General features: G+C 38.4%; 1 protein-coding gene across 7 annotated transcripts in view; it reads left to right on the top strand.

Annotated features, from left to right (window-relative positions):
- The window catches only part of LOC134819229 (potassium voltage-gated channel subfamily A member 2-like), a 36049-nt gene extending 10495 nt beyond the window's left edge, over nt 1–25554 (top strand). For 2 of the 7 annotated variants that reach the window (XM_063829048.1, XM_063829044.1), the window contains exons 3-5: nt 22749–23172; nt 23449–23594; nt 23858–25554. In XM_063829048.1, the coding sequence (XP_063685118.1) occupies nt 22749–23172; nt 23449–23594; nt 23858–24683 (1396 nt within the window). In that variant the 3' untranslated portion in view covers nt 24684–25554. Of the gene's footprint in view, nt 1–6610; nt 6761–9455; nt 9580–11185; nt 11417–12259; nt 12511–19868; nt 20048–22748; nt 23173–23448; nt 23595–23857 lie in introns of those variants that run through there. The other 5 variants (XM_063829042.1, XM_063829047.1, XM_063829046.1 and 2 more) reach the window with 5 other exon arrangements.
- The last annotated feature ends 1010 nt before the right edge of the window (nt 25555–26564 follow it).

Here is a 26564-nt window from a genome sequence, read left to right as displayed (position 1 = left end):
TATTCTACAGACCTCTTAACATCCTTTATTGTACGCCTTGTAATCCCAGTATTTGTATCAACTCGTTATTCATAAACCATCAACCAAGTGCTTAGGGCGCGTAAAAACTTATATTCACGCAACATCTTAAACCTATTATTGATTTACTTTATTATCCAATTTGGTTAATGGTTATGGTTAAGGTGAGATCGTTTCTTTCGGTTAGTGTTACAATACGGTAAATTCCAAGTAACGTGACAGCGCTGCCGAGTGAATTAATAAAAGCGAAAATCTTAATATTAATCGAAGAAAAATTCAGAGATAATTTCACAAAAATATGCAAGAAAATGGATCAATCATCACAGACCACAGTGGTGTTTTTGGAGTGATTATCCAGCGAATCTCTCGTGTTGACTATTGTTCACATGGAACACAAAGATAAACCACCATACCCACCCTTTAAAATATTTCTCTGTACAAGTGGGTTCATTAGAGTCCTTCCTCTAACGAGATTGATAAATGTTAAGGAAGGGATGCACTTTCTGCACTATTCAAGGTTTTACCAGTTCTCATATTATTAATTGAATCTGAGTCAGAGAATTTGATGTTCATTATATTTAATCAATCTTTTGGCTATTTCCGCAGCTTAAGTGTCTGAGTATAATGTTCATAAGATCATTAATTTTATTTGTAGCATTTCTTGGCTACTGCATCGAGATGTACCTACTTTATCTTGTTTTGTAAAATGTTGGTAAAAATAAGTCTAAGTTCCGCTCTGGGCACTATTTTATGGCCCAAGATTAATGCATTGTTGACACATGCAGTTTTATAGAATTCAACTGTTCCCCAAACAGGCAGAAGGGCCTCGTGACAGCTCAACAGAGCAATAATCCTTGTCCACTCTGTATGATAAACATTAAACCGAAACATCTTCGATCTTACAACGTACATGCGTTATGATTGATCCTTCATAATGGAGACATCCCTTCCTATGACCGCCAAGTTAATTGTTTAATTGATGCTTTTGTTACTTGGTCTTGTCATTGGGTAGCTCGCATAAATCGCACGTCCTTGTTTTCATTAATGTCCTTTGTCAACAATGATTTTCTTAACCTGATCATACATGTATATTGTATATCTATACAATTTGTAAACTCACTCTTATTTCTTATATTAAATTTAATGGTTTCAATATTGCGGACTTAGATAATCCAGACTCTTTGGTCGATCAAACCATCAATCAGTCTACTCACTATAACTATATATACAACTGTAACTATAAATGTTTGGCGGATACTCATAACTTTACTCTTCCAATTGTAATGTACAGCACCTTTGTACCATATCACTGCTAAAAGGTGCGGCCCATTATCTGAGCATGAATTAAATTCAGGTATTCGCTCTCCACATCACACTATAAACCAGTCGTTATTCTACAGGCTATATTTAGTAGGTATTTAACCCGTGATTAGTATTATCACGATATAAACTAGTCGTTATTCTACGGGCTATATTTAGTATTTAACCGATATTAGTATTAAAATATTGCAAATTTATCGATGCACTATAAATCTACTAAAATGCAGATTTTATGTTCGCTTTTGGTCGGTCATGCTGTGACTATCCATTGTGGTCACATTGAATCATCAGCATACACTAAAAATAGTAAGGTACCCTAATCAAAGGTGGATGTAGCTACTTAAAAACAGATTTTGAGCTCTGTGGTTGTAATCCAAGCTCTCAAATATCCAACATGATTTCAAATATTTTACGCTTGATGAAATCAATATTCATTGTTCTCTGATTTATCCCTGAATTGGTTGACCCAGACATAAGATCAGTTATATGGTGTTCCTTTCTGAACCTGAATCTTTCAGACAGTATATACTATATAGTATATGGTATAAGTTATCTTTGCATAACTGAAACTCTATCTATAATCGTGCCCTTTTCACAGACTCAGATGGTCAAATATTTTCTTAAATAGTTAAATCAAAGTTACTACGAGTTCAAGCAAAATTATTCAACTCTGATGTTGATTATCAAACAACTTTTTATAGCAACAGAATTTGCGGGAATGCATATTGTGATAATATTATCCTCTCGATGTTATTGCGTCTTTGTTCGCAAGATGACCCAACTCTTTTCCTTCTAATTTACAGGAAGCACAATCTTAAGTAAGGAGGGTGGGGCCCTCACTCTTATTCTCCTTGCTAATTAACTTAAGGAGGTTGCTTTTGTCTTAGGCAGTTATAGACGTCAACTAGATTCCCCTGGTGCTGTTCCCTTTCTTCAAGGTGAAATGATTAAGAGGGAAATATCAACTCTGCACGGTGTTTTAACACCCGCTATACTAAACTTTGAGCTTTTCTTTACACCTTCGACAAACCATGAGTCATAACGTTTTCCTAACCCAGATCCTAACCATAAACGCTTACCTGAACACAAGTTCCTGAACCAGCCCAAACCCTTAAAACCTTTAACAAGAATTGCGCCCGTTGTTTCGTTTTGGCGGACGCTAGATTTCCATTCACTATAACTTTAAGTATAAGCTCCAATCAGCTCACCTCATAATAATAATACTGATAAATAATGCATTAAATAGGGGAAACATTTGAAATTCAATTCAAATGCAAGAAACTTTAAGCAAAAGTAAACTATACTCGTGTACACATCAATACATACCTTGCATGCCACGTTTCGCGCATTAAAATACACTCGTGCCGCTTATTCATCGACCAAAGGCTATCTATACATCACATCTCCGCAAGCAATCCTCGCGCACGCGCGCGGCTTTTTCGTTGCATGGTAACGAACGGAAGCAAGGAACACGACATACTCAGACCCATCTACTGCAATCTCCGAAATCCACGTTTTTCTGCAAAAACCTCCATTCGTAACCTTTCACTATTGCCTTTTTACAAAAGGGTGTGAACGGAAAAAATGTGGAGGGATGAAATGTCGAGCAGTAAAATGTGGAGGAGTGAAATGTTTGATCCCATGAGGGAAATATGATGATAGCTGGTCATCATCACCCTGGTCATCATCGCCCTACCAAGTTCCTCTAACTTCGTATAATATATATCGATTAGTAATTAGTGTCATATTGCATTTAAGCCTCCAGGATAATTAATTTTTGCCTATTATTATTATAATAAAGAGGGATAAAATTTAATTACATCACGTGAAACCTCTGACAAGAGTGCCAAAAGCAGATCTCATTTTACAAATACATTTTGACAGAGATATATTCCCAAATCCCAATCAAACTGAAGTCTGAAGACCATCTATATAAAGTCACCGCATAATTGATTGCTAATCACATAACCAATTAGGACAGAGTAATTATGTTGCAGCTGAGGTGCTGAAGCCTGACAAACGAAATCCTTTTTGTTTTATTGGTGAATTGTTTTCTTTTTTGTGTCTCTTGAGTTCTTGGATCGATATTTTGTAATTTGTTGCCTTATACTTTTGGACAAATTTTGATTGGAATGTTATAGGAATTTAACAGGATAGCTTACAACTTGAATTCAACTTTTGTACGTTATTCTCGGAAGGCTTCACGAATCAACGAATATTGTTATTATGGTCACCTGTAAATACATCTGATACCTGATTGACTTGTAAGCGCCAGCCTACCGACAAGGAAAAACACGATGCAGATCAAGTATCTTCCAATTTTCTCACTAGTGCCGACAGATCCGCCTAAAAAATCAATTTACCGACATAGCGAGCTTTCAACGGATTTTTGAGTCCCATTTTTATGACTGGCTAACTTTTCCAAAATTCTTCACGTGTCTTAAGGCCACTTTTTACTGTAAAAAATCCTTTGAAAGCTCGTTATGTCGGTAAATCGATTTTTTATCAGGCGGATCTGTCTGTACCACACTCTTGTATTTTAAATAATTATTGATCTTATGCTTATAGTGCTCCTTTTTAAAAGTTTTCTGAATTTCATAATGTGTTTACTGTATATGCCGAAAATTCTATTAAGTATTTTCCGGCTTTCATTAATTAAGCCATAGGAGTAAAACACAATAACAAGTACAATGTAATAGCAGGAAAAGAAAGCATCAATCACAAACGTGAGTCGTGAACTCAATGATATTAGACTAGCTACAGGTTACAACAGTTATAAAATATAATCTAATAGAAACTCAATGTACTTGAATGATGTTCAACTTGGATTCTTAAAATGAATTAAATGCCACTAACAATCAACTAGGACAATGGACATCACCAGAATTTGTGGTATAATTATGCCTTAAAGCGAGAAGAAGATTCTGCATAAAACACTCAATCACGCCCGTACCTGTTCACTACACAACTGTACTGAAGCTATTCATAATGCCATAAAAATTATATACACATAACTTTGTTTTCCTGTCATCAAAACGTCAACACAAACCCCCGTTCCTTTTTGTTTTGACCGGTTAGAAATTATAGTATTTTGCTTTATCTACCACTGTAGATTGCTTATCGTTGTTTTTAGTATAGGGTTTAGAAGGTGAATGGTAAGGTGATCTGATTTCAAAAATAAGGGTTATGTACTGTGTCTAGAGTCTCTGAGAATAGTTAAATATTTTAATGATTTTATTTTTTATTCAGTCTATGTCTAGCACTTCAATATTTAATAATCTTCTAAATTAAAACAATTAGAATGATTAAATGTAGTATTTATGTCGATTAATTATGTTGCATGATTTTGCAGATTCAATTTTGAATTTAGTTTTCACTTTCAATTTTATTTCGTTCATTATTACTTTAATGAGGATATAATTGAATTTAAAGAAAGGAATCCCTATGTGACGAAAGCACAATCCAAAGCTAAGGTGTCTCAGTTCGCTCCGAGTGGCGAAATGATAATTGCAATGGTAACTACAGCTCCAAATTTCGAGTGACGCTCAAAATTTAACAAATGAGGCAAACTGCTCAAACGTTTTGTAACTTTTAGCTTATATTGTTCATTTTCTTTTTTTTCTTGAGGACTGAAATAAACTTGCCCCATGCTCCCATGACATAGCGATGCAGTTGTAAATGTTTATTAAAGCCATTTAAGTTTGCAGGTTATAATCAAGTATAAGTTAGCTTGTTCTCGCGTTTTTTCATCGGCGTATTTATTTGTAATGTTAAGAACAGTTTCCTCTCAAGTACAATGAAGTACATGTCTCGTTTTATTTAACCGTGTGCTCATCTCCGACGAATTGAAGTATCTACTCTAACTCAGTGTACCTACCAGTGTACCATTGAATCTCACGAGTGTACCTTTCTATCGTACATCCCTATCAGGCCAGCACAGAGGTCGTAAGAAGTCTTGTTGAGGTAATTGCCAGTCTGTTCTAGTTGGGGTAATAGCGTGCAATGTCTGTTCTCTAAACACTAGGCTGAATCCATATTGAGGCGATACCTAGGCCAGAACATCTAAATACCACACCACTTTGTGACATCATATCTGTGATCAGTAACTAGGTTACAGAACCTCTAATTACCACACCACTTTGTGACATCATATCTGTGATCAGTACTAGGTTACAGAACCTCTAATTACCACACCACTTTGTGACATCATATCTGTGATCAGTAACTAGGTTACAGAACCTCTAATTACCACACCACTTTGTGACATCATATCTGTGATCAGTAACTAGGTTACAGAACCTCTAATTACCACACCACTTTGTGACATCATATCTGATCATAACTAGTACAGAACCTCTAATTACAACACCACTTTGTGACATCATATCTGTGATCAGTAACTAGGTTACAGAACCTCTAATTACCACATCACTTTGTGACATCATATCTGTGATCAGTAGCTAGGCTACATATCAAGTTCAACAGACTGATCACCCCGGGATGATCCCCCACTCAGGCAGGACTAATGATGTTTGGGGCTCTGTCGGTAATCAAACACTGATAGCTTGATTGTGGGTCTCGTCAGAGTTGGTACATTTAACTGTTGATTTGTCTGCTAAGGTGGTTGTGAATTAGAAGGGACGGAAAATTCGTGAAATGAATTCGCCCGGTTAAGGACTCTGTGTCTATAAATATATTTAGTGTGCATTTTGCAATGAGAAGAAATATTAATTAATGAGTATAATTTAATATATTATCTGATTTAAACGAATTAATCGCTTTTAAACTTTAAAACTTAATAGTGTTATTGTGTGATAGATCGTAACTGCAGCAATAATTATTAGCATTTTTAATATTAGTTTTTATCTAACTAGCGTTCCGGTACAGTAATATATATATAATATAACTTGTTCAACATAATACATCGTACTTACAAATCTACAAGACCTATTCGCTGATCGTTCCGTAAATTATATTTGTCAGTCAATATACCGCATTCCACATATCCCATAATCGCTCCAATGTATCAAGAAAAGCACACCTCTCCGTACGGCATAATTCTTGACTTTATTGTAGTTCTTGTAATTTTCGGGTCCAATGCGATCGATTTTCTAAGAATTTCGTTACTTTTCAGTTTTCCCTCTGGTAGTATGTATAAGTATTGCTTGCGTAACTAATACATTTTCATTATTGTTAGCATACCAGTAGTTACTGTGTCATGACACAAGACTGAGTCACTTTGTAACAAGAACTTTTATACAGCACTCTGTGTTGTTATGCCAACGGGAAGCAATGTTACTTCAATGGGTGTCTCCGGCAACACTTGCAGCGGCAGCAGCACTCGATCCAAAAACAATTCTACTAAAGACCACTACGCTCCAATAAAGTTGTCCGGGGCTAGTCCGGGAAACGCGCAGTGCAGGTTTGTAAAACGCCGCAATTCTATTGATAAATATGGAAATGGCAAGGGAAACTTCTCGATTTGCTAATATTCCCATATCTCATATAACTGAGTGACGCTGCAATTAGCGCGTTGAGTAATTTTGACGACAGTCGGCCCGAAATTTGGCTCTAGAACGTTTTGGAGCATATATTAGTATATTTGTTGCCCAAAATAACCCAAACGAGTCTCAACACTTTTTTCTGTAAGCATTCCAGGGTAAAAATAATTCAGTGATGCTATGACGCTTACTGCACAGGTACATATATTCGCAACTCTCAACTCTATTTGAAGTTTAAACCAATTGCTCATAAGTTTCCCGCTGTGACATTCTTCTGTGTGAAACTGATGTAACGCACTTTGCGTCAAATTTAGTGGGACCGTTTTCCACCATTTTCCACCGTTGTCGCCACAGCAGCCAGTAATTCAATTTCTTTACACCAGGAATTGCATTCTAAATTCTTGGAAGAAGGACGGTTTTTGGAAGCAGCTCAAAGTTCCGTTTAAATTCAGCTTTAATGTACTATCACATCATGATGATCATGACTTTAATATTGTATAGTGTAATAAATGTTATGTGGCCTTGTTACCTTGACTACCCAGCGTTTGTTGTTTGTTACACACATTTGTTAAGAGAATATAAATAATACTATCTTACTATCTCGGTCTGGTTACAGTTGTATTGAGCTACATGACACACACCAGTTCATGCTTGTTATTCGAATAATCATCCCCTCCTCACGATAATGATGATCGAGATTATTACCAATATTACCGATTGCCTTTGTTATGTAACAAATAACAGGATGTGTAGCAAAGTTGGTCATCATCAGGTCGGTTTGTAACGAGGTGCTACTGTCATCTCTCCTCTCTTCTACTGCTCTTCCCGTCTCTTTTCGTCGCTTCTACTGCTCGTCTACTGCTCTTCTACTGCTCTTCTACTGCTCTTCCCGTCTCTTTTCGTCGCTTCTACTGCTCTTCTACTGCTCTTCTACTGCTCTTCTATTGCTCTTCTGCTGCTCTTCTCGTCTCTTCTATAACTCGCCATCTCTCCTTACTCATCTCTTGTGATTTCTCTAAATCTTTCTCGCTCTTCGTCTGGGTAATGGGTATTCTGCAGTACCTTTCTCTCTCTATACCAACCTCGAACTACCCAGGATCTCTAACATGACTCTTCTTTAGCTTTGTCTCCCCCTTGTAAATGACGCCCTAGACTTTGTACACACACATGTGACAAAGGTCCTACTCTGAGAAGCCCCCCTTTGTAAACAATAGAGGAGATCATTTGGGTACTATACAGTGTGTTTAATGGTCTAAGAACCACCTTTCATAATAAGTTGTGTACTAAACACGCCAGGATTAACGATTACGGATTATCTCGTCTAAACCAGGGTCATGACCAGGGCCCTAGTAATCACAACCTTTCTCTCTCTCTCTCTCTCTCTCTCTCTCTCTCTCTCTCTCTCTCTCTCTCTCTCTCTCTCTCTCTCTCTCTCTCTCTCTCTCTCTCTCTCTCTTTCTCTCTCTCTATCTCTCTCTCTCTCTCTCTCTCTCTCTCTCTCTCTCTCTCTCTCTCTCTCTCTCTCTCTCTCGCTCTCTCTCTCTCTCTCTCTCTCTCTCTCTCTCTCTCTCTCTCTCTCTCTCTCTCTCTCTCTCTCTCTCTCTCTCTCTCTCTCTCTCTCTCTCTCTCTCTCTCTCTCTCTCTCTCTCTCTCTCTCTCTCTCTCTCTCTCTCCCTCTCTTTCTCAGAGCTGTGATTAGCCTTGTTGTGAGGCTGTCTACTCCGCTGATCCAGTTGTTGTGTTACAGTTGTGTTATAGTTGTGTGTTAGGTCTTGTGGTGGTTGTGTTCGTTAATTTCGTGTAAACCTCAACTTGTGTTCGGCAGCAAATAAGCCTCTAATATTTACACCTTACTGATTACGGCTGCAAGTTTTGCTTTCGTTTTGATCTGAGGTCGACCGGGAATGCATGCAATCATAAATAGCATTGTGAAATAGTTATTTTAGTTTTTCTAGTTAAAAGTCACGTCATTAACATGATAGTGAAGTCTGTTGCACCGTTCTCCTCTTACGGTGCCGTATTTATGTGCAACCGTTTAACTTATGTTGGTAACATCGAGTTACAAAGCCATATGAATTGACGTTGAACCAGGTTAATGTACTGTATTTACTTATTTAACTTATATCACGTGGCACATGTAGCAGCAATTCTGGGAAATTGGGGCAGTCTGGCTTGCAGGCAGCACAGCATATGTACATTAAATAGTTCCTGTTGATCGTTTTGAATCATTATGGGAAAAACAGGAGATTAGATCGATTAGCAGTTTTTAATATTTTAGGTTTTGGCAATAAAATCAGTTATCAACTATACTGGTATTACCTATCAGTTACCAAAAATAATCTCCATCTGTAGCCCAAATTCTACAAAGTTGCAACTGAATATAATATATTCCTTTCTAGACACAATCATGTTGCTACCTAACAGTTGTTGTGATAGTTGCAGGAAACTAATTTTCGTATATTGACATCACGTTTACAAACATTTAACAAGTAAAGTGCCGTATCTTTCTCCCTAACACTTGCAGCTTTCTACTTTCTACCGACTTACCATGTCTTCCCAATTCACACTTTTTCTCCATTTTGACTCGTATCTTTGACTTCGTTTTGTTTTATACGTTTAGTAAGGATAAAAGTAAAGGAGTTGATTATGTGACGCTGTTTGGGACTTAAGGAAGAGGGATGGCTAAAAGTGTGTCCAACTCATCCCTTGCCAGATTTGGCGGGAACACTAATCGTGTCCAGTGAGTAGACAGTCCTTCTAATAAGCTGCTGTTAATTTGCTCAGATTTCGCTCATTATTCAATTGTTTTGGACCCTTGTCTAGTTGTCCTGTCAGAAATTCTATTTTATTCAAATCACGTTTTATGTGATCCATCATAGAAAGGTTTATGGTTTTAAGAACCTTGGATGCTGGAAATTTAGTAGTTTCAGGGTACTAAAATCTCGTACATTAACTGGAAACCCTGGAAAACTCATGTGAAGTAGGAAACTCCTAAGGTTAGGCAGTATATGTTTATAAATCTACAGTTTTACTTTGTGAGTTTGCGTTTTAAAATATATTCATGGAGCTGTTTCAAAAGCGCAGGGCCACATGAATGTTGAACAAAATTTTACAATTTCGTTAAATTACGTTTTAGTTCCCCTTCACATGGTAAGCCGATGATATTTTCCACAGATTCATTATTTGTCGGTAATTATTTATATATATATATACGGTGATCAAATTACATGTGGTAATGTTTGAATCATGTTTCAATCATGGCTGAATCAATATTTATAGCATCAGCTGAACATGATTTCCATTTCCATCCCAAGCGAAGCGCCACATCTGAAGCTAATTTAATAAAAATTAGCGAGCAAAGAATCATCCCACTCAATAAATATACGGCAGATTATCCCGAAAATTAAAAAGTTCGTTACACAAATTAAATTCAAAATAGCAGATTTCATTTTTAGCTGCTCAATTAATGTTTCCTGCGTGTGATGCCGATCTTGCTTGTTTGCCTTGTTTAAGCGCGTTAACCTCGAACTTGGCTGCGGTTTGAACCTCCGGAAATCAGCCTGAAGTTGAATTTAACTGTAACTTTGATTCTGTGACGTAAACTATTTGATCGTTTAATGAGGACCTGAGAGTGAACCATGGTTATAACCCGCAATTTAGCCCAGTAAGTGGAACGTTTACTTATAAAGGCACAGGAATATATTCATAAATATAACCAGTGACCAGTGACCTCTCAAACAACCAATAATGAGACATTTATGCGTTTCAGGGGTTTATTAAGCAATCATGCTATGTGTTTGCAAGGATTACCATACATAATTAATAACTGTACTGTTTACCTCCACCTTTGTTATAAACAACATGTTTATTACATTTTAATATATAAACAACATGTTTATATATTAACATGTTATAAACAACAGTACTTCATTAAAAAATATATAATCGCTTTCGGAAACTTGGGAAACTTGGGGACAATGAAATTATGCCAGCTCCGCCAACCCTCATAATACAAATTTAGCAGCAGCACTTTTAAGAGCCCTTCTTCCCCGCTGCAATGATACACAATTAGTACTGTCCTGTTAAAATTTGTTGCCTTTGTTCTATAGACCTGGAAGTTCTAACTCTCAGACATTTCATTATAAATTGGTCTATGTGGCCTCTCATTATGCTTATCGCATTAAACTTTTAGCTGGCATTTGTACTTTAATAATACTAGTTCCAGACGTATAGTATATTAATACCATTTCTACTTTTCTGCTAATTCCAGACATTTTGTACTGGTATTCGTTTGTTTTCTGTATTCACTTTTAACCTTTTATTGACGAACCTCCCTCAAGAGAGAAAGTCTGCAAGCTCTTCTACAGTGATATACTGTGATTGACAGCCCGCTCCAGATCTCCACTTCTGTCACTGAAACAGGGAGTTAACACTACTCTTATTGAGTTGCTATCTTGGAAGATAGATAGTAGTTGCTATCTTGGGTAGCAACTACTCTGGAACTACAACATGGCTATGAGAGCTTCTATATGCTACTCGCCCGACTCCTATAGCGCTGATGTTAGGAGCCAACTGCAGTAAGCCAAACTTAATTATTTATTATTCTAACCTGGGTAGGGAACAAATTTAAGCAAACTTTAGTCTTGATAGTTTATTCATTTTGTCCATTTATTCCTCAAATTTTGGTAAAATGGGAGTTTTTAGCACTATGATATCATCAAACATTTCTTTCTGTTAAAAATGTGATACCACTTACTCGAAAGCAAATGTTTCAAATTCATGCCATCTTGGACAACACAAGATACGAATTCAGCAAGTCATCTGTAATTGGTGAACAAAGATAAAAACTGTTGAAAGAGTTGAAAAGATCCCAGATTAGTGATAATTCCCACTATTCTCGACTTTTCTAGAAGAAGACCTCACCCCTAAACGTGGTTTACAATATAACACAGACTATCTTCATTTCATCACTCCATCAGTGTCATAATGAACAAATCTGACTGCTAATATTTCACATATCTTTGTATAATTGTGCGTCAAAAACCTCTCTAAATGATGTCGAGCAAAGACATTAATTTTCAAGACAAACCGACGAATGAAAAAGAAGAGAAAAGAATGCTATAATGCTATTTTCCCTCAACAACATCGCTGAAGAAGAAAAGGAACGGATACCATATTCCTTCAATTATACACCAACTATTTTCCTTCCATTACAAAAACACTGAACCAATAACGACGGTGACTAATGATAATCTGGAGTCAATGTATCATTTAATCTGACTACGTATTTTATATTGTATCCCCGCAATTATCCCTGTTTAGCTGGTTTTGTTGCTAAGCGTGTCTTATTGTGTGTCACTTTTGTCACATCACAGGAGATATGGCCGTCTGCTTGTGCTGGTGCGGTGTACGGTAATCTTTATTGCTTTGTCAAGTTTTTCCTCTCTCACCATTCTCACGTTTATAAGCGATATATTGAAACTTGGTACACGCCTCTATCTTTGCTTTGTCACCCCTTCGTCTTTGTTTTTTCTTTGGTTTGTACTCCATATTGGGAGGTTTAAAGGCCACAGTTGAAGATGGCACTAAGAACGACCAGCACCATGAATATGGGTCTGGGGAAGGGAATGAGGGTGCGTCCTCATTTTCCACGAATGCATACTCTCAAAAGGTGGGCAAACCACGTCATACTTTAATTTGCTCTAATGTAACTCATAATTTCCTCCAATTGACTGAAACCTTCCCATCAAACCAACATAAAGGATCTGTTAGTGATAAGTATGTATGCTAAAAGGTATGCTGAAAGTGGGAGGTATGCTAGATGTCCCTGCTGGAAGGTATGCTGAAAGTGGGAGGTATGCTAGATGTCCCTGCTGGAAGGTATGCTGAAAGTGGGAGGTATGCTAGATGTCCCTGCTGGAAGGTATGCTGAAAGTGGGAGGTATGCTAGATGTCCCTGCTGGAAGGTATGCTGAAAGTGGGAGGTATGCTAGATGTCCCTGCTGGAAGGTATGCTGAAAGTGGGAGGTATGCTAGATGTCCCTGCTGGAAGGTATGCTGAAAGTGGGAGGTATGCTAGATGTCCCTGCTGGAAGGTGAAAGTGGAGGGTATCATGCTAGGAGGTGTATAAACCTGCAGCTCAATAAAGCTAAATAACCAAGGTGTCAGAGTATATATGGTGCCCGTCTCGCAGCTTTAACAGCATCCTATCATGACCTGCATTCTTCTCTCGTTCTCGTCATAACTTCCTCGTTTAACTCAAACTCTAGCAGCAGCAGCGTAGGATTCCTTTTTCTTGCCAATAAGTGTTTCCAGCTGCAGCGTGATTGATTTGTTGTCACATACTGGTGATTGTGTGTGTCAAGGTTTATATTGTTGATGATGTTCAGGTTTAGTTCCCCCATAAACCTGCTGTATTTCCGATATCAACTCAGCTTCTGACACCCAGATAATTGGCTTGGTGACAACCCTGATGACACATAAATTAGTAATCCTCACCTCGTCATGTGAGGAGAGCCGGTACTTACGACTAAATTACCCGGCAATTGTGGCCTTGTATTCCCTATATTCAAGTTTAAATTCAGAAGACTGCCCGGTTAGTACAATCCTACCCCCTCAATAGCCCAAGCAATTAGGTTTTTCTCAAGTTTAAACTGTTCAACAAAATTTCCGGTATATTTTTGTCCATGCAGGTACTTTTGTACACTTTTCATAAACGCAGTACTGCAGTTGCTACTACAGATTCAGCTGTGCGTGTTCGAATAAAATATACACTCACCTTGCCGGATTGTTAGAACCCCTGTTACGTTTATTTGAATTGTTTGAGGAGTATTGTTTGCGGAGTAATAAAACTGCTTGCGGAGTAAGGAAACTGCTTGCGGAGTAAGAAAATTGCTTGCAGAGTAAGAAAATTGCTTGCGGAGTAAGGAAACTGCTTGCGGAGTGAGGAAATTGCTCGTGAAAGATGAGAAGATTAGCTGTTGCTCCTGATTTTAGACCCACATACCATAGCAGCACTCCAAGTCCAAGGTAAATGCATGCACTCTCCTCAAACATTCATCTGTCAGAGATAATGCAGATTGCAGATGTAGTCTAAAGGGAGGGTTGTAGCCCCGCGGGATCCCTTCTCATTAATAACCATCATTCTGAGAGCACTGGCAGCCTGGCTGCGGACAGTTAATTTTAGAATTTTTATCAACCCTATACATAACATTATAGCAGGTAACAGACTATTGATAGCCAAGCAATAGCCAACGTTATTAGCCACTTAAAGCGAGTGTTTACTCGTTATAAATATAACTCATTTCTCCCCCCATTTCTCCTCTCAATACGGCCCCACCCACCTCTCTCCCCACAGAAATAGATTACCCTGATAGCATTCATACGCAGTAAACTTGCTACTGCTTTTGTCTAGCCACACAAGTTGCCGGATGCCGGGTGACTATGCCATTTTCTTATTAATAGTAATCCTCCTCCTCCTCATCATCATCCGAACGCTAGGTGGGTACTGAGACTGATTATTCAGATATTGTTATGCTGCATTATTAATGACACATATCCTGATAATAATGGTGTGATCCAGGTTGTCAGCTACCATGAGGTAGACTGACAGGTTACCAGTGTAATCAGGCACGTGGTCAGGCACGTGGGCAACTCCTGCCTGCCAATTTCTGACGGGTTTGTGTGATGACCAATGGGTTTCAGGTAGTCCTGACAGGTTGGGGGATACTTGCTACATACAACATTGATAGTATTTCTGCTGACTTCACGTGTAGGACCTGGTGGTGATCAATGATCATGCGTATCTTGAATCTTGATATTGATCACCTTAATCACCTTGATCACCTTGATAGATGATAAGGATTAATCAGACGTCTGCTTCATGTCCCCCTGTCTCGACAGACGTCTGTAGTATCTAGTGTGTCGCCTCCCTCAGCTGGCTCTTATAAATACTCCGGTCTTGTTAGGTGCTCTACCCGGAACATCATTAGCTAAATGTTTCCGTTATTTTTCCGACGAGTTGGGATTTTCATTTTTATTTTCAATCTAACCTAGAACGTCCGCTATATGTTATAGTCGATTATGATGTGCAATTAATTGTGGATTAAGGGACTAGCATAGCCTGCTGAGCAATTAATTACGAAATAACAATGGGTGTTGCAATTAATTGTGAAATAATACAATATACATGTTGTTTAGCAATTATATATGAAATAATACAGGTTTTTAAGCAATTAATTTGAAACACGGATATTTAACACAGTATTGAACAGTTGACTATGAAATAATACACGTAGCTCAAAACAATTACCGACTTACCAAATGAAAATAGCGCTGCTTTCCTAAATTAAGCTATTTCTGGTGCACCATGTTTGATCTTGCTCGACGAGTCCAGGGTGGACCGGTACTTACGCAATTTCCAAACTTAAACTGTACCACTTCCTCTTCTATTGCTGGCTAAGCGTTGCTCTGTGTTGACCTTCCTCTCGAATGTTGACCTTTCTCTTGAGTGTTGACCTTTCTCTCGAATGTTGACCTTTCTCTAGTGTTGTTGACCTTTCTTTCTAGTGTTGTTGACCTTTCTCTTTCAATGTTTTTGACCTTTCTCCTGAATGTTGACATATCTCTTGAGTGTTGACCAGTTGACTGTAAAGACAAAATGTCAGATTTTGAAGGCCTGACGTTGAGTCTTATGTCCAACCACGATTAGAATCTGACTACACCTGGTTAGCCAGTGTAAGCATACTTACGGTTGTAGCCCTCAACTCGTAGCCAGAGCGAGGCTTTGGTGACGTCATTAAGGTCACGATGTTGTGCCACTCATTACTGGTGCATGTGGCACATTCCAGTAGTTTTGTTATCGACCACCGACTAAGTGGTAAAATCCCGTTACACAAGGTCTCCTAGTTCCGTGAAGAGGGATAAAGTTCAGGTAGAGGAGAAGAAGTTCCATTCAGGGAATGTCTGGTAGACTCGACCTAAGGAGGATCTTGTGGATGTTTCCATCAACAGTAATGTGACTAGAATCTCAGGTCTTAGTTTGAGAAGCCGTCTTGGTGAGCTCTAGTGTCTGGCTCCAACCCCAAGTGGTGAGGGCGGCAAGAGCCGCGCGAAGAGAAGTGAGCGGAGAACCACCAGTCTGATTTTGAGGCCTGTACTTTATAAATATTCCTGACGTTCCTGTCGACATTAATAAGTTGCTAATGAGATCACCGTTACCTTGATTAGCTCAAATGTGCAAGATCGTTAATCATTGGTGGTGTCTTCGAGTTCTAATGAACTTCAAGCCGTATCGATACTAGACGGCTTTTAATCCAGTCGCTGAGTCGCTTATCTAGATTGCCTTTTAACCACGAAAATCTTATCCATGGGATCTGCAACCGAGCTATTTAAGGGGGGGGGGGGGGGGGGGGGGGGACAATGGATATTTTTTTGTGAAAGTTGATTTCGAGATAGCAGTTGACCAACAAACTAGGACCAGTGACCGAACTTTTGAGGGGTCCCGGACCCCAACCGCCAAACGGTGCCCGCGGGGCAGCCACGCCCATATTTGGTCCAAATTAGGCCCAATTTAGCCAAATACCCTGAACATGCCCAAAACCCAGATTTTAGGTGCTCTACTTGTAGCTAGTGGTCTCCTGAACTCGTAGATGAAATTTCATCAAGATTGGACAAAAAATGACTGAGTTATGGGCCAAAAACCATATGCCCATATTTGGGCATACGCACCAAATTTGGTAGATTTCGTCCCATAAATTGGGCAAATATCAATATTTTTGAATGAAACTTACTTTATAAGAAAGGTAAGCCTAAACTACATATTCTCTGTAAGTTATAGCTTTGTATTTGTTTAAATGTTGATACTAAGGCGAAAAAACCACAAAAAATGAACTAAATTGCCCGTATCTTGGTTCGCGATATTCGCGGAATTGATCTCATTAAAATTGTAACAACTCAATCAGTTTTCAAAATTTTTGCATGACATTTTCGGAATCGACTCGAAATCGCATTTCCACCTTATTTTAAGAACAAATGTTTGATTTAGGCCTCCAAAAAAATTTGGCGGCCAAATTCCAAAATTTTCCCGGAAAAATTCAGAATTTGGCCGCCAAATTTTTTTGGAGGCCTAAATCAAAAATCTGTTCTTAAAATAAGGTGGAAATGCGATTTCGAGTCGATTCCGAAAATGTCATGCAAAAATTTTGAAAACTGATTGAGTTGTTACAATTTTAATGAGATCAATTCCGCGAATATCGCGAACCAAGATACGGGCAATTTAGTTCATTTTTTGTGGTTTTTTCGCCTTAGTATCCACATTTAAACAAATATAAAGCTATAACTTACAGAGAATATGTAGTTTAGGCTTACCTTTGTTATAAAGTAAGTTTCATTCAAAAATATTTATATTTGCTCAATTTATGGGACGAAATCTACCAAATTTGGTACGTATGCCCAAATATGGGCATATGGTTTTTGGCCCATAACTCAGTCATTTTTTGTCCAATCTTGATGAAATTTCATATACGAGTTCAGGAGACCACTAGCTACAAGAAGAGCACCTAAAATCTGGGGTTTGGGCATGTTCAGGGTATTTGGCTAAATTGGGCCTAATTTGGACCAAATATGGGTGTGGCTGCCCCGCGGGCACCGTTTGGCGGTTGGGGTCCGGGACCCCCTCAAAAGTTTGGTCACTGGTCTTAGTTTGTTGGTCAACTGCTATCTCGAAATCAAGTTTCACAAAAAAATATCCATTGTCCCCCCCCCCCCCCCCCCCCCTTAACTGACACTTATCTTGAGTGTTACCTGACTGTTGACCTATCTCTTGAGTGTTGACCTTTATCTTGTTTTTGTACTTTAACTTATGTTTCCATCTTCTCTCTAGGATTTTACTGCGTTGGTATACTTGATAATGGCTGCCAAAAACAATAAACTCGTCAAAGTTCAAGGCGTGAGTTGCCAAAAAGCAGTCCGAGGCGGGTGTCTCTTCAATCTATTAAGCATAGACTGTCTGAAAATTATAACTTGGGGTATATTAGGTGTACCTCTGACACAGCAGAATCTGCGTAGTATTATACAAAGTAGAGTGTAAGACTAAGAGTCCTGAGCATGTGTGGTAACCAGGTTGCCAGGTAACCAGGTTGCCAGGTAACCAGGGAATATTAGGTGTACCTCTGACACAGCAGAATCTGCGTAGTATTATACAAGGTAGAGTCTAAGAGTCCTGAGCATGTGTGGTAACCAGGTTGCCAGGTAACCAGGTTGCCAGGTAACCAGGTAACCAGGTTGCCAGGTAACCAGGTTACCAGGTTGAGTCTGCCTGTTTGCCAGGTTGAGTCTGCCTGTTTTCCAGACTGAGTCTGCCAGATTATATCAAAGCTCAACGTTGTTGTACCTAGTGAGGCTTGCAAAGCGTTTAGCTTGCTGTAAAGTTAGTAACATACTCATGAGTAAAGTCTGCTTGTGATTATAACATTCCTCCTGCTCCTCTCTCTGATGCTAATCTTTGTTTAGGGATATTGTAATCTGCCACGTAACCGCGAAATAATCCATTTATAACTTTCTAAAGAATGATCAGGCGGGTGTCAGGGCTGGAAGTTTTATAGTGTTATACCCACTTACCGTGACCGTCTGATTTTATTCTCTTGTTTTATGTATGCTAATATTTTATGACTGCTAATATTTTTGAGTCAAGTCGGTTGAAACGTTGTCAGAGTTTATTAGTTCATTGCCTTCGTCAAATTCCGAAGTACTTTTGTCAGAGATTTCGATAGAAAAATAAACAGTACGTGGACGTATTAGTCACAGAGTAGGAAGCCTGGTCTGCCACTCAGCATGGTCATTAACCAATAGCATGCACTCTGTTCCTGCTCTGCTCCTACAATTGAATAAGTCAGGAGCAAATCTGGAGCAGTATCATGTCTTAGTTTCCAGTGTAATAGCAAACAGTTGAATATGCAGCAGTGTTTAATGTTTGTACAATGTACGTAATACGTATCCCAGACGAAAGAGCAGTTCCCCCAGCTTCTTCACCTCTCTTTCCACCTCTCTCTCTCCCTCTCTCAGTCCTCGGTCCTTACTCCTGATTAGTTCCCAGCTTACGCATCTGTTCCAAGTTTCCTGCGGTTGGTTTCCCCAACACAACTGTATCAAGTTTGCAGACACATTCCGTTCTCTCGGCCACTAACCTGTTTAACTTGTGCCTACCAGATACCTTCCCTGTTCGCGCAATGTTTGCCTTGGTAATGAATGTACAGAGTCTCTCTCTATTGCAGCTTGTTCGGTGTTTCCCTGTGTAGCGCTGTGTAAATTGGTAAATTACTGAGTTCGGGGGGCTCACATTGCACCAACACCCATTACAGACTGATATGCATTAGTTATTAGTCATACTTACATATTTGATATTATGATTGCGTACATGCTGAATCTTTGAATAGTATTATATAGCCAGCTTTGATAAAGTGATAAGGATAAGGATCGTTTTCGGTGCGATTATCGGTGATTATACAGTGTCACGCTTTACATACGTATCGTGTACGTAAATGCAGTGTAAATCAGTGAAAGGAAAGCTGGAGTTGGTTACGTATACTAAGTTAATCGGATATTCGTCGCCGATATGTACCCACATAACACCTTCAGTCACCTTATGTAACGTTAACTTATTATTTCAACTTTACTGAGTATAATGTTTGCATGTTATAGTTTAAACTTTTTAGCCATGTGCACGGCCTGTACATTCTGACATCCGTTCACCTTCTCTTGCTTTAGCTCTGACATTTGTTCCACAATGCCTCCCTCCAGTAATGAGCAGGTTACTACGGGTGCAAGTATAACATTTTAGGCATCACATTTTATCCAAATTCCTGCGAGTTGTTGTAGCATTTTACTGTACTTTTAGTTCTCACTCGTACAGTTTTCGTATTACGTTTCTTGTCGTCAGTTTGGCCGTGTTGTGGTCTCTAATGTCTGTTACCACACTCGCACCTTGACAACTCTTTGACAACACTTTTCCACCAAAATATCACTCTTATAGTTGTTTAAAGGGGTATTGTATCTGGGGCTGTGTTTGGAGTCCGTTAAGACTTTAAGAGAAGGCAATGGCGGGCTCTGGCGCCCGGAACATGAAGACACGAGGGTCTGGCTCTCAGGGGGTCTCCCTCCACTTCGCCGAGGGAGAAGACAGACCTAAACCTCTCAGTGTATCTGAATGGTGAGAGAAGATGCAGTGCGTATCGTGTGTTGCAATGTAGAGATCATTATGTTTTATAACTGTTGATTCATTCCGTTTTCATGTTATTTGATATGTTTGTTTTTGCCTTGTAACAGGGTTTCCAGTACTGATATACATCGGGAATCTCTATTGCGTCAGTGCTAATAAGGTTTCCACAATTTATACAGGACCACATTCACAAAACTAAACTAAATCATGTTTGTAGGGTTTTAGATTTGATCAATAAGATATGTCAATAAAGCTTATTCAAATTGGGAAATATTTGGACGGCTATTACAAAACTACTAATACATAATTCATCGGTCAAAATTGAAAATTTAACCTTTCAGTATTGAGTTGTTAAAAATGGAACTGTTTTAGTTGTAATTTGAACGTTTTATAAATTTGGCTGTTCAACCACGATGGTTTTTTTCATCAAATACCTATTCTTCACATTTCTGTTCCATCAAAGATGCGAAAATACATTTTCTAATGTAAAATTCTTGACATTATTTTTCTAGCTCTCGTTTTGATACAACGTACGTTGTGTATTTTTGTGTATTTTTGTGTATTTTTGTGTATTTTTGTGTATTTTTGTGTATTTTTGTGTATTTTTGTGTATTTTTGTGTATTTTTCGACTTAGTCTTTAATTTTAAAGACCAGACCTGTCAACTGCGAACCTTTGTCTACATTTTCTTCAGAAAAATAACTCCGTATGGAATGTGACGGTAATTAATCGCGAAAGGAATCTACTAGTCGGTACATGGTCGTCACTGATAGATTACAAAAGTGTGTACATTGTGGTGGTCCTTTTTCTTCGGAAAAAAGCTAGTGATTAGCCGGCATGAAGTCATGGCATTTGTGGTACATGACGTGGTACCACGTTTTAAGGCCGCATATTTTTAATTAGCTCTCCAAGTCCCGGTGACAAATCGACTTTAACCAGAAACTCATTTGTCTAAAGACCTGCTAAATCTAATTATGTGGGCTACAGTTGCAGTTTATCGGAACTGAACGAACATATATTTATCTGGCGGGGATGATGCGTTGATTGGCACTATAATGATAAAATCTGATCAAATTGCTAAATCCTGGTCATTGGAATGAACCATTTGTTGGAATGAAAAATGTCAATTTGGTTACATTGTGAAAAAATACAAACCGTGACTTTCATGTATGGATTTGGATTGCAATGTTCATTTTCCACTTAAGCCTGGATTGAGGATCCTCGGTCCTGACTCAGTCAGGAGGATCGTGCGTATTTAACCTGATTAAAGTCAAGTAAAATTGAATTTGAGGTCTCTGCCATGTTCATATTTCAGAAAATTTTGTCAAGTGTGAAACTGTTTACGGCTCCACCGCTCCACGGAATAGTGTTGTTATAACTTACATTTTATTGGAGTTTGTTTCATATTTGCTGTTTGTTAAGCCCTTAGCCCATCTTCCCACTTTACACGTGGCTCCTCCGTTATTTATAGTTTTTAGCTGAAGATTACTGTGAGCTGAGTATCATGCGAGCAAGACTTAATAGTGGGAAGCCTCCTCCTACCACCGAGTAAGATAAAATTAATACTTTTAGACAAATTAAACTAAATTACTGTTAGTACCGAAAAATTTTGTAAGTGAAAAGTTTTTCTAAAAACTACTTTTGTCCTCGTTTTTATGAAATTTCTATCACTCTGAGCCAATAAAAAGTTGTTTGGTTATAGCTAATTACGTTAATAACAAATAACTAATTATCTCGCGTGAAAATATAACGCGAGAAAAAATCCTGGACAGAAATGTTTGTTCATGAGCTAATTAATGTTTGATATTTCGTATTCTAATCTGTAGAAAAAAATATCGTGTTGATCTTTCATCCTATTATTAACATCGTATTCAATAAACTTGTATGTTAAAAACTTTTTTCCTCAGAAAAACATTCACGCAAATATTTAATCGGATAAACAGTTGTTTAACTAATAATAATAAGATGCTTAATTAACGACAAGCTCGATAAATAATATGCTTGATTATAATAAGTACAGAAAAAGTCAAAGGAGCAGATATGAGTTTAAAACTAAATATGAATAATTCAACTTTTAACTTTTTAAAACTTTAAAGAACCTGTGGTGGGTCAGGTAATACTAATATATATTTACTTTTTATTTGCATAATATTCATGATGTCTTAAAATTCACAACTAAGATCGGAGGAAATTTGACATAGCTGTGGCAGGGTGGCTAGTCAAGGCCTGCTAAATTTACCATAACCCCGTCAAATATAATCTGAATATGGGTCAGTGCTTACCAATCAACTCGTTCACAGCATAACAGTACACAATCAAATTATATGCTTGATTTTCAAATACTTGGTAGCAAAATATTCCCCCACTACCACTGATGTACCGTTTACAAGATCTTGACTTCTACTGGGAACCACTGACCGGGTCCGGGACCCGGGTGCCAATATGTCCGGAGCCTGGAATCTGAATCGATAACTGAACTAGACATCACAATATGATCGCCTTAATTTAATAAACGGTCTGATTTCTAATAGCCGTGCGTGTCATCTCTCGACTCTTGTGGTGCGGTTTAATTGTTTGAAACATGGAAGCAAGGAACCTATTTTCTAAACATCACATTCACACATTCCACAATTCCACCTCCACAAATAGAGATATGAGAATATGACCAATCTCTTACACAATCCTAATTCCAGGCTGAGTAGAAGCCGTTACCCGCACGATGCTCGGAGTGTTGATATGAAATCTGACGAGGATATTGTGGACATGGACGATGTCATCACCATCAACGTCAGTGGCCTCAAATTTCAGACCAGGAAATCAACCCTAAATCGTTTCCCTACCACCCTCCTGGGATCAACCGACAGGGAAAAACATTATAACAGTTCAACTAAAGAGTATTTCTTTGACCGTCACAGAGAATCGTTTGAGACAATCTTGTATTTTTATCAATCGGACGGACTGCTTTGCTTGCCAGCCACGTTGAACGCAGATATTTTTATGGAGGAAGTCAGGTTCTTCAGACTAGGTGAGCACATTCTAGAAAAGCTAAGTCCTGATGTGAGTAACACTAAACAGATCGTCCTACCTGACCATCCTATGCAGAAGAGAGTTTGGCAGGTTTGTTCATATATGAGATCAAGATATTCTATAATTCCCGATAAACACATTAATCGAAAATATTAAATAATCTTCACCGGTTGCATTTTCATCCAAAAGAAGACTTTCATGGCTGTATGCTAATCTAAACCGATGGTCCTATTATTTTAATCTTTTAAAGTGATTTTGGGACCTTGAACAATATTGACTTGTATTCTACCAAAAAGGGGCAATATATTCTAAGTTAATGATACCTCCGGCAGATTAAATTAGATCAAGTAATCGTAACTTTTACAGGTATTTGAGGATCCACAATCCGGTATCTTCGCAAAATGTGTGGCCTATATTGACATCACCATGATCATGATTGCCATAACGTCTGTTTGTGTAGAAACCTTGCCCATCTTCCGTCATGAAGACGACTCAGCGGAACTTAAAGCCAGGTAAAATCATGGGAAATGTTTTGAAAATAGTAGACAAGCTAGTTTGTCTCTGTCTAGCTAAGGCTAATTTCTGCTTTCAAAATTTATAACTCCTTGATTACATGATGCTAACTAATTGTTATATTGTCACTGAGTCAGTATTGATTTCTTGTCACTCCAAATTGAAAGTTAACTATCGTGGTAACTATAAACACCTTTATTCTTTTGTTGAGAAGGACCTTTATTCTATTTTTTAGAAGTTACCAATTCCATCTCACCCCTAGGAGGATACCCCATCTCGACCAGAAAATATTCTTCGGCATAGAAGTCGTCTGTATCATTTGGTTTACGATAGAGCTTCTAGCCAGATTCGCTTGTTGTCCCAACAAGAAACAATTCTGGAAATCCATCATCAACTGGATAGATCTCGCTGCTATTCTTCCCTTCTACATCGGTCTGATGGTCCCTCGAGACCAACAGGACCTCCAATCCTTGGTCTTCATCCGTATGATTAGATTTACCAGAATCTTCAGGATTTTTAAGATGTCTCGACATTTTGCAGGACTCCTTGCGTTGGCTTATGCGCTGCGAGCGGGTAGTCGAGAGTTAGCCCTTCTATTTCTCCTCCTCTCGATATGTGTGGTTCTGTTCAGTAGCATGGTTTACTTCGCTGACCTTCACCAACCAGGCTCCCAGTTTAGTTCGATAATAGAAGCGTTTTGGTGGAGTATAGTGACAATGAGTACTGTGGGGTATGGGGATTATGTACCGGTATCGACTTTGGGGAAAATAGTGGGGGTATTTTGTGCTCTGATGGGAATCTTGGTCATTGCACTACCGTTTCCTATCATTGTATCAAGGTTTAATTACTATTACGAACTTGAAAAGTCGGGTAAATCCTTGGAAGAGGGCGAATTCGAGGAGGAATACGCCAAACCTATGTTCATGGGAGTGATATATGCTTTCAAGCGATCTAAGGGAGACCTCCAGAACAATAGAATTAGCGAGGAGGAGTCTCCAAAAGTGGAGGAGAAGTTTACCCACGGGTACTCAGCTATACCAAACTCAAACGATAGAAACAACGACAACCATATAGCATCTCAGTTGTGAGCAGCTCAGTTACAGTTTTAAAGTGAGGGAGAGGACGTAAGAGCCAAGTTTTTACTGTTAGTACCACTGCTATTACCAGCTTCAATTTCGTGAGAAGAAACGAGCATATTAAATATTAATATGTTGCACTTAGGCAGCGCGGCATACAGATGGTGTTTTTGACACAATACGCCTCCCGACTCTTAGCCCTTTGAAACCACGAATAAACTGTCATATTAAACTGTCATCACTTTACTGTTCAGATCTGGGTGAAATGTCGGGTGGTGTAATGTCAAGGGTACAAATCGTATTTTTGTGGTATATCCTATTATTTGTACTAGATTACTTGCTGTATCAATTAATTACAGTCTAGACAGAAAACCTTTATTTGCAATTACGGTTTTTATCTTCATTCGGTGGCCTTATCTTGTATCACGAATTGTAAACGCATGTGTTCAATTTAGCATCATGTGAAATATATTTGAAGGAATGTAAAAGCTGACTTTTAGCTAATAATCATCTAGCAAATGTATAAAAGTCTTTAATTTTAGCTACTCTGCGGCTCGAAATAGATGGGGAAGGTCCCTATTTTTATTTGAAATCTTCATTTGATGTATATTTAGGACCGCAGAGTAGTTTGTTTTAAACCTATGTCTTATGATGTACCAAATTGAAATTAAAGCTGAAAATGCTGAGCTGCAAATGATCAGTTTATAAATGATCAGTGAATAAATGGTTGAAGATGGGACATAGTCAGGAGAATTTCTGAAGAATATTTTGATCAGCAATTATCATATATCTCATGGGATTAAATGATCAAATTTCGTTATCTTAGGCAAACCAACCTGTGTATATTTTATTGAATAGTCAAATCATACAAATTTAACGTATTTGTTTTATTTGTTCTTTTAAGTACATGATCGTGTAATCGAAAGCAGTTACACTTGCACAACAAAATTTTCATTTCTGAAATTCTTCATTGACGAGTGTGAAGCATCCGTTGGGAGTAAAGCTTGTTCATACCAAATAAAGTTAGTTTTTGTGGTCGCACTAGCCAATACGGGCTCACTTTACTAGGGGGTGCACCATAAAAATAAACTTGCTCGGATTTTTAAAATTTTTGTACCATTGTTTTCTAGAGACTGTGAGAATTTTCACAATACCAAATTTGTCATACCTTTTTGGAAAAATCAGTAAGTTTCGCCTAGGTGCCATATTTGATGGTGCGCGGCTTTTGGAGCAAAATTAGCTGTAAAAGTCGCGTAATTTGACAAAATTTGACCAAATTCGTTGATTTTTGTCGTATTATTTGGATATATCTTCAGTTCCTTGAATGAGATCATTCTGAAAATTGGCGACAACCTTCCAACAGGGCTTTCACGACTGTCCGAAAAATTTGGTGGATATCAGAGTTGATATAGTGATCAAAATGGGGCAAAATACGCTGCTTTTAGCTGTATCATAATGTCTAACTCTAATGGTTGGATATGCTTTAAACTTTTCGGACACCTTCCTTGTAAGTCTATGAGTAAGCTTACCAATTTTTGTTGCAATCAGAGGTCGGGATTGTAGCGCGATGCACTACTGGGTCGCGCGCGCATCAAATATTGCTTCTCGCTTCGGTAGATCGGCGAGATGCACCACTGTGCCTCACCGAGCTGCGAAGGATTGACATCGTGAATCAAAGGTCGGGAAAGATACTTAATATCTATTTGTTTGAAGAAAATTGTGCTGGCCGAAATTAGCGCTAAAAAACCATCCTACAGTCGGCACGCGCGGCTCACTGTCGATGGCGCACTACCTAACTTTACTGTCAAGTGTCAACTTAAGATCGACTACTCAAAAGCATTTTAAGTTTTAACCCTATATCATATTATTATTTGGTGATCCTGAATCAGCGTT

The sequence above is a fragment of the Bolinopsis microptera genome, chromosome 8 (assembly GCF_026151205.1).
Source record: "Bolinopsis microptera isolate Bmic1 chromosome 8, MBARI_Bmic_1.0, whole genome shotgun sequence".
Lineage (NCBI taxonomy): Eukaryota > Metazoa > Ctenophora > Tentaculata > Lobata > Bolinopsidae > Bolinopsis > Bolinopsis microptera.
The sequence above is the reverse complement of the archived record's forward strand: the minus strand, read 5'-3'. Positions and strand labels throughout refer to the sequence as shown.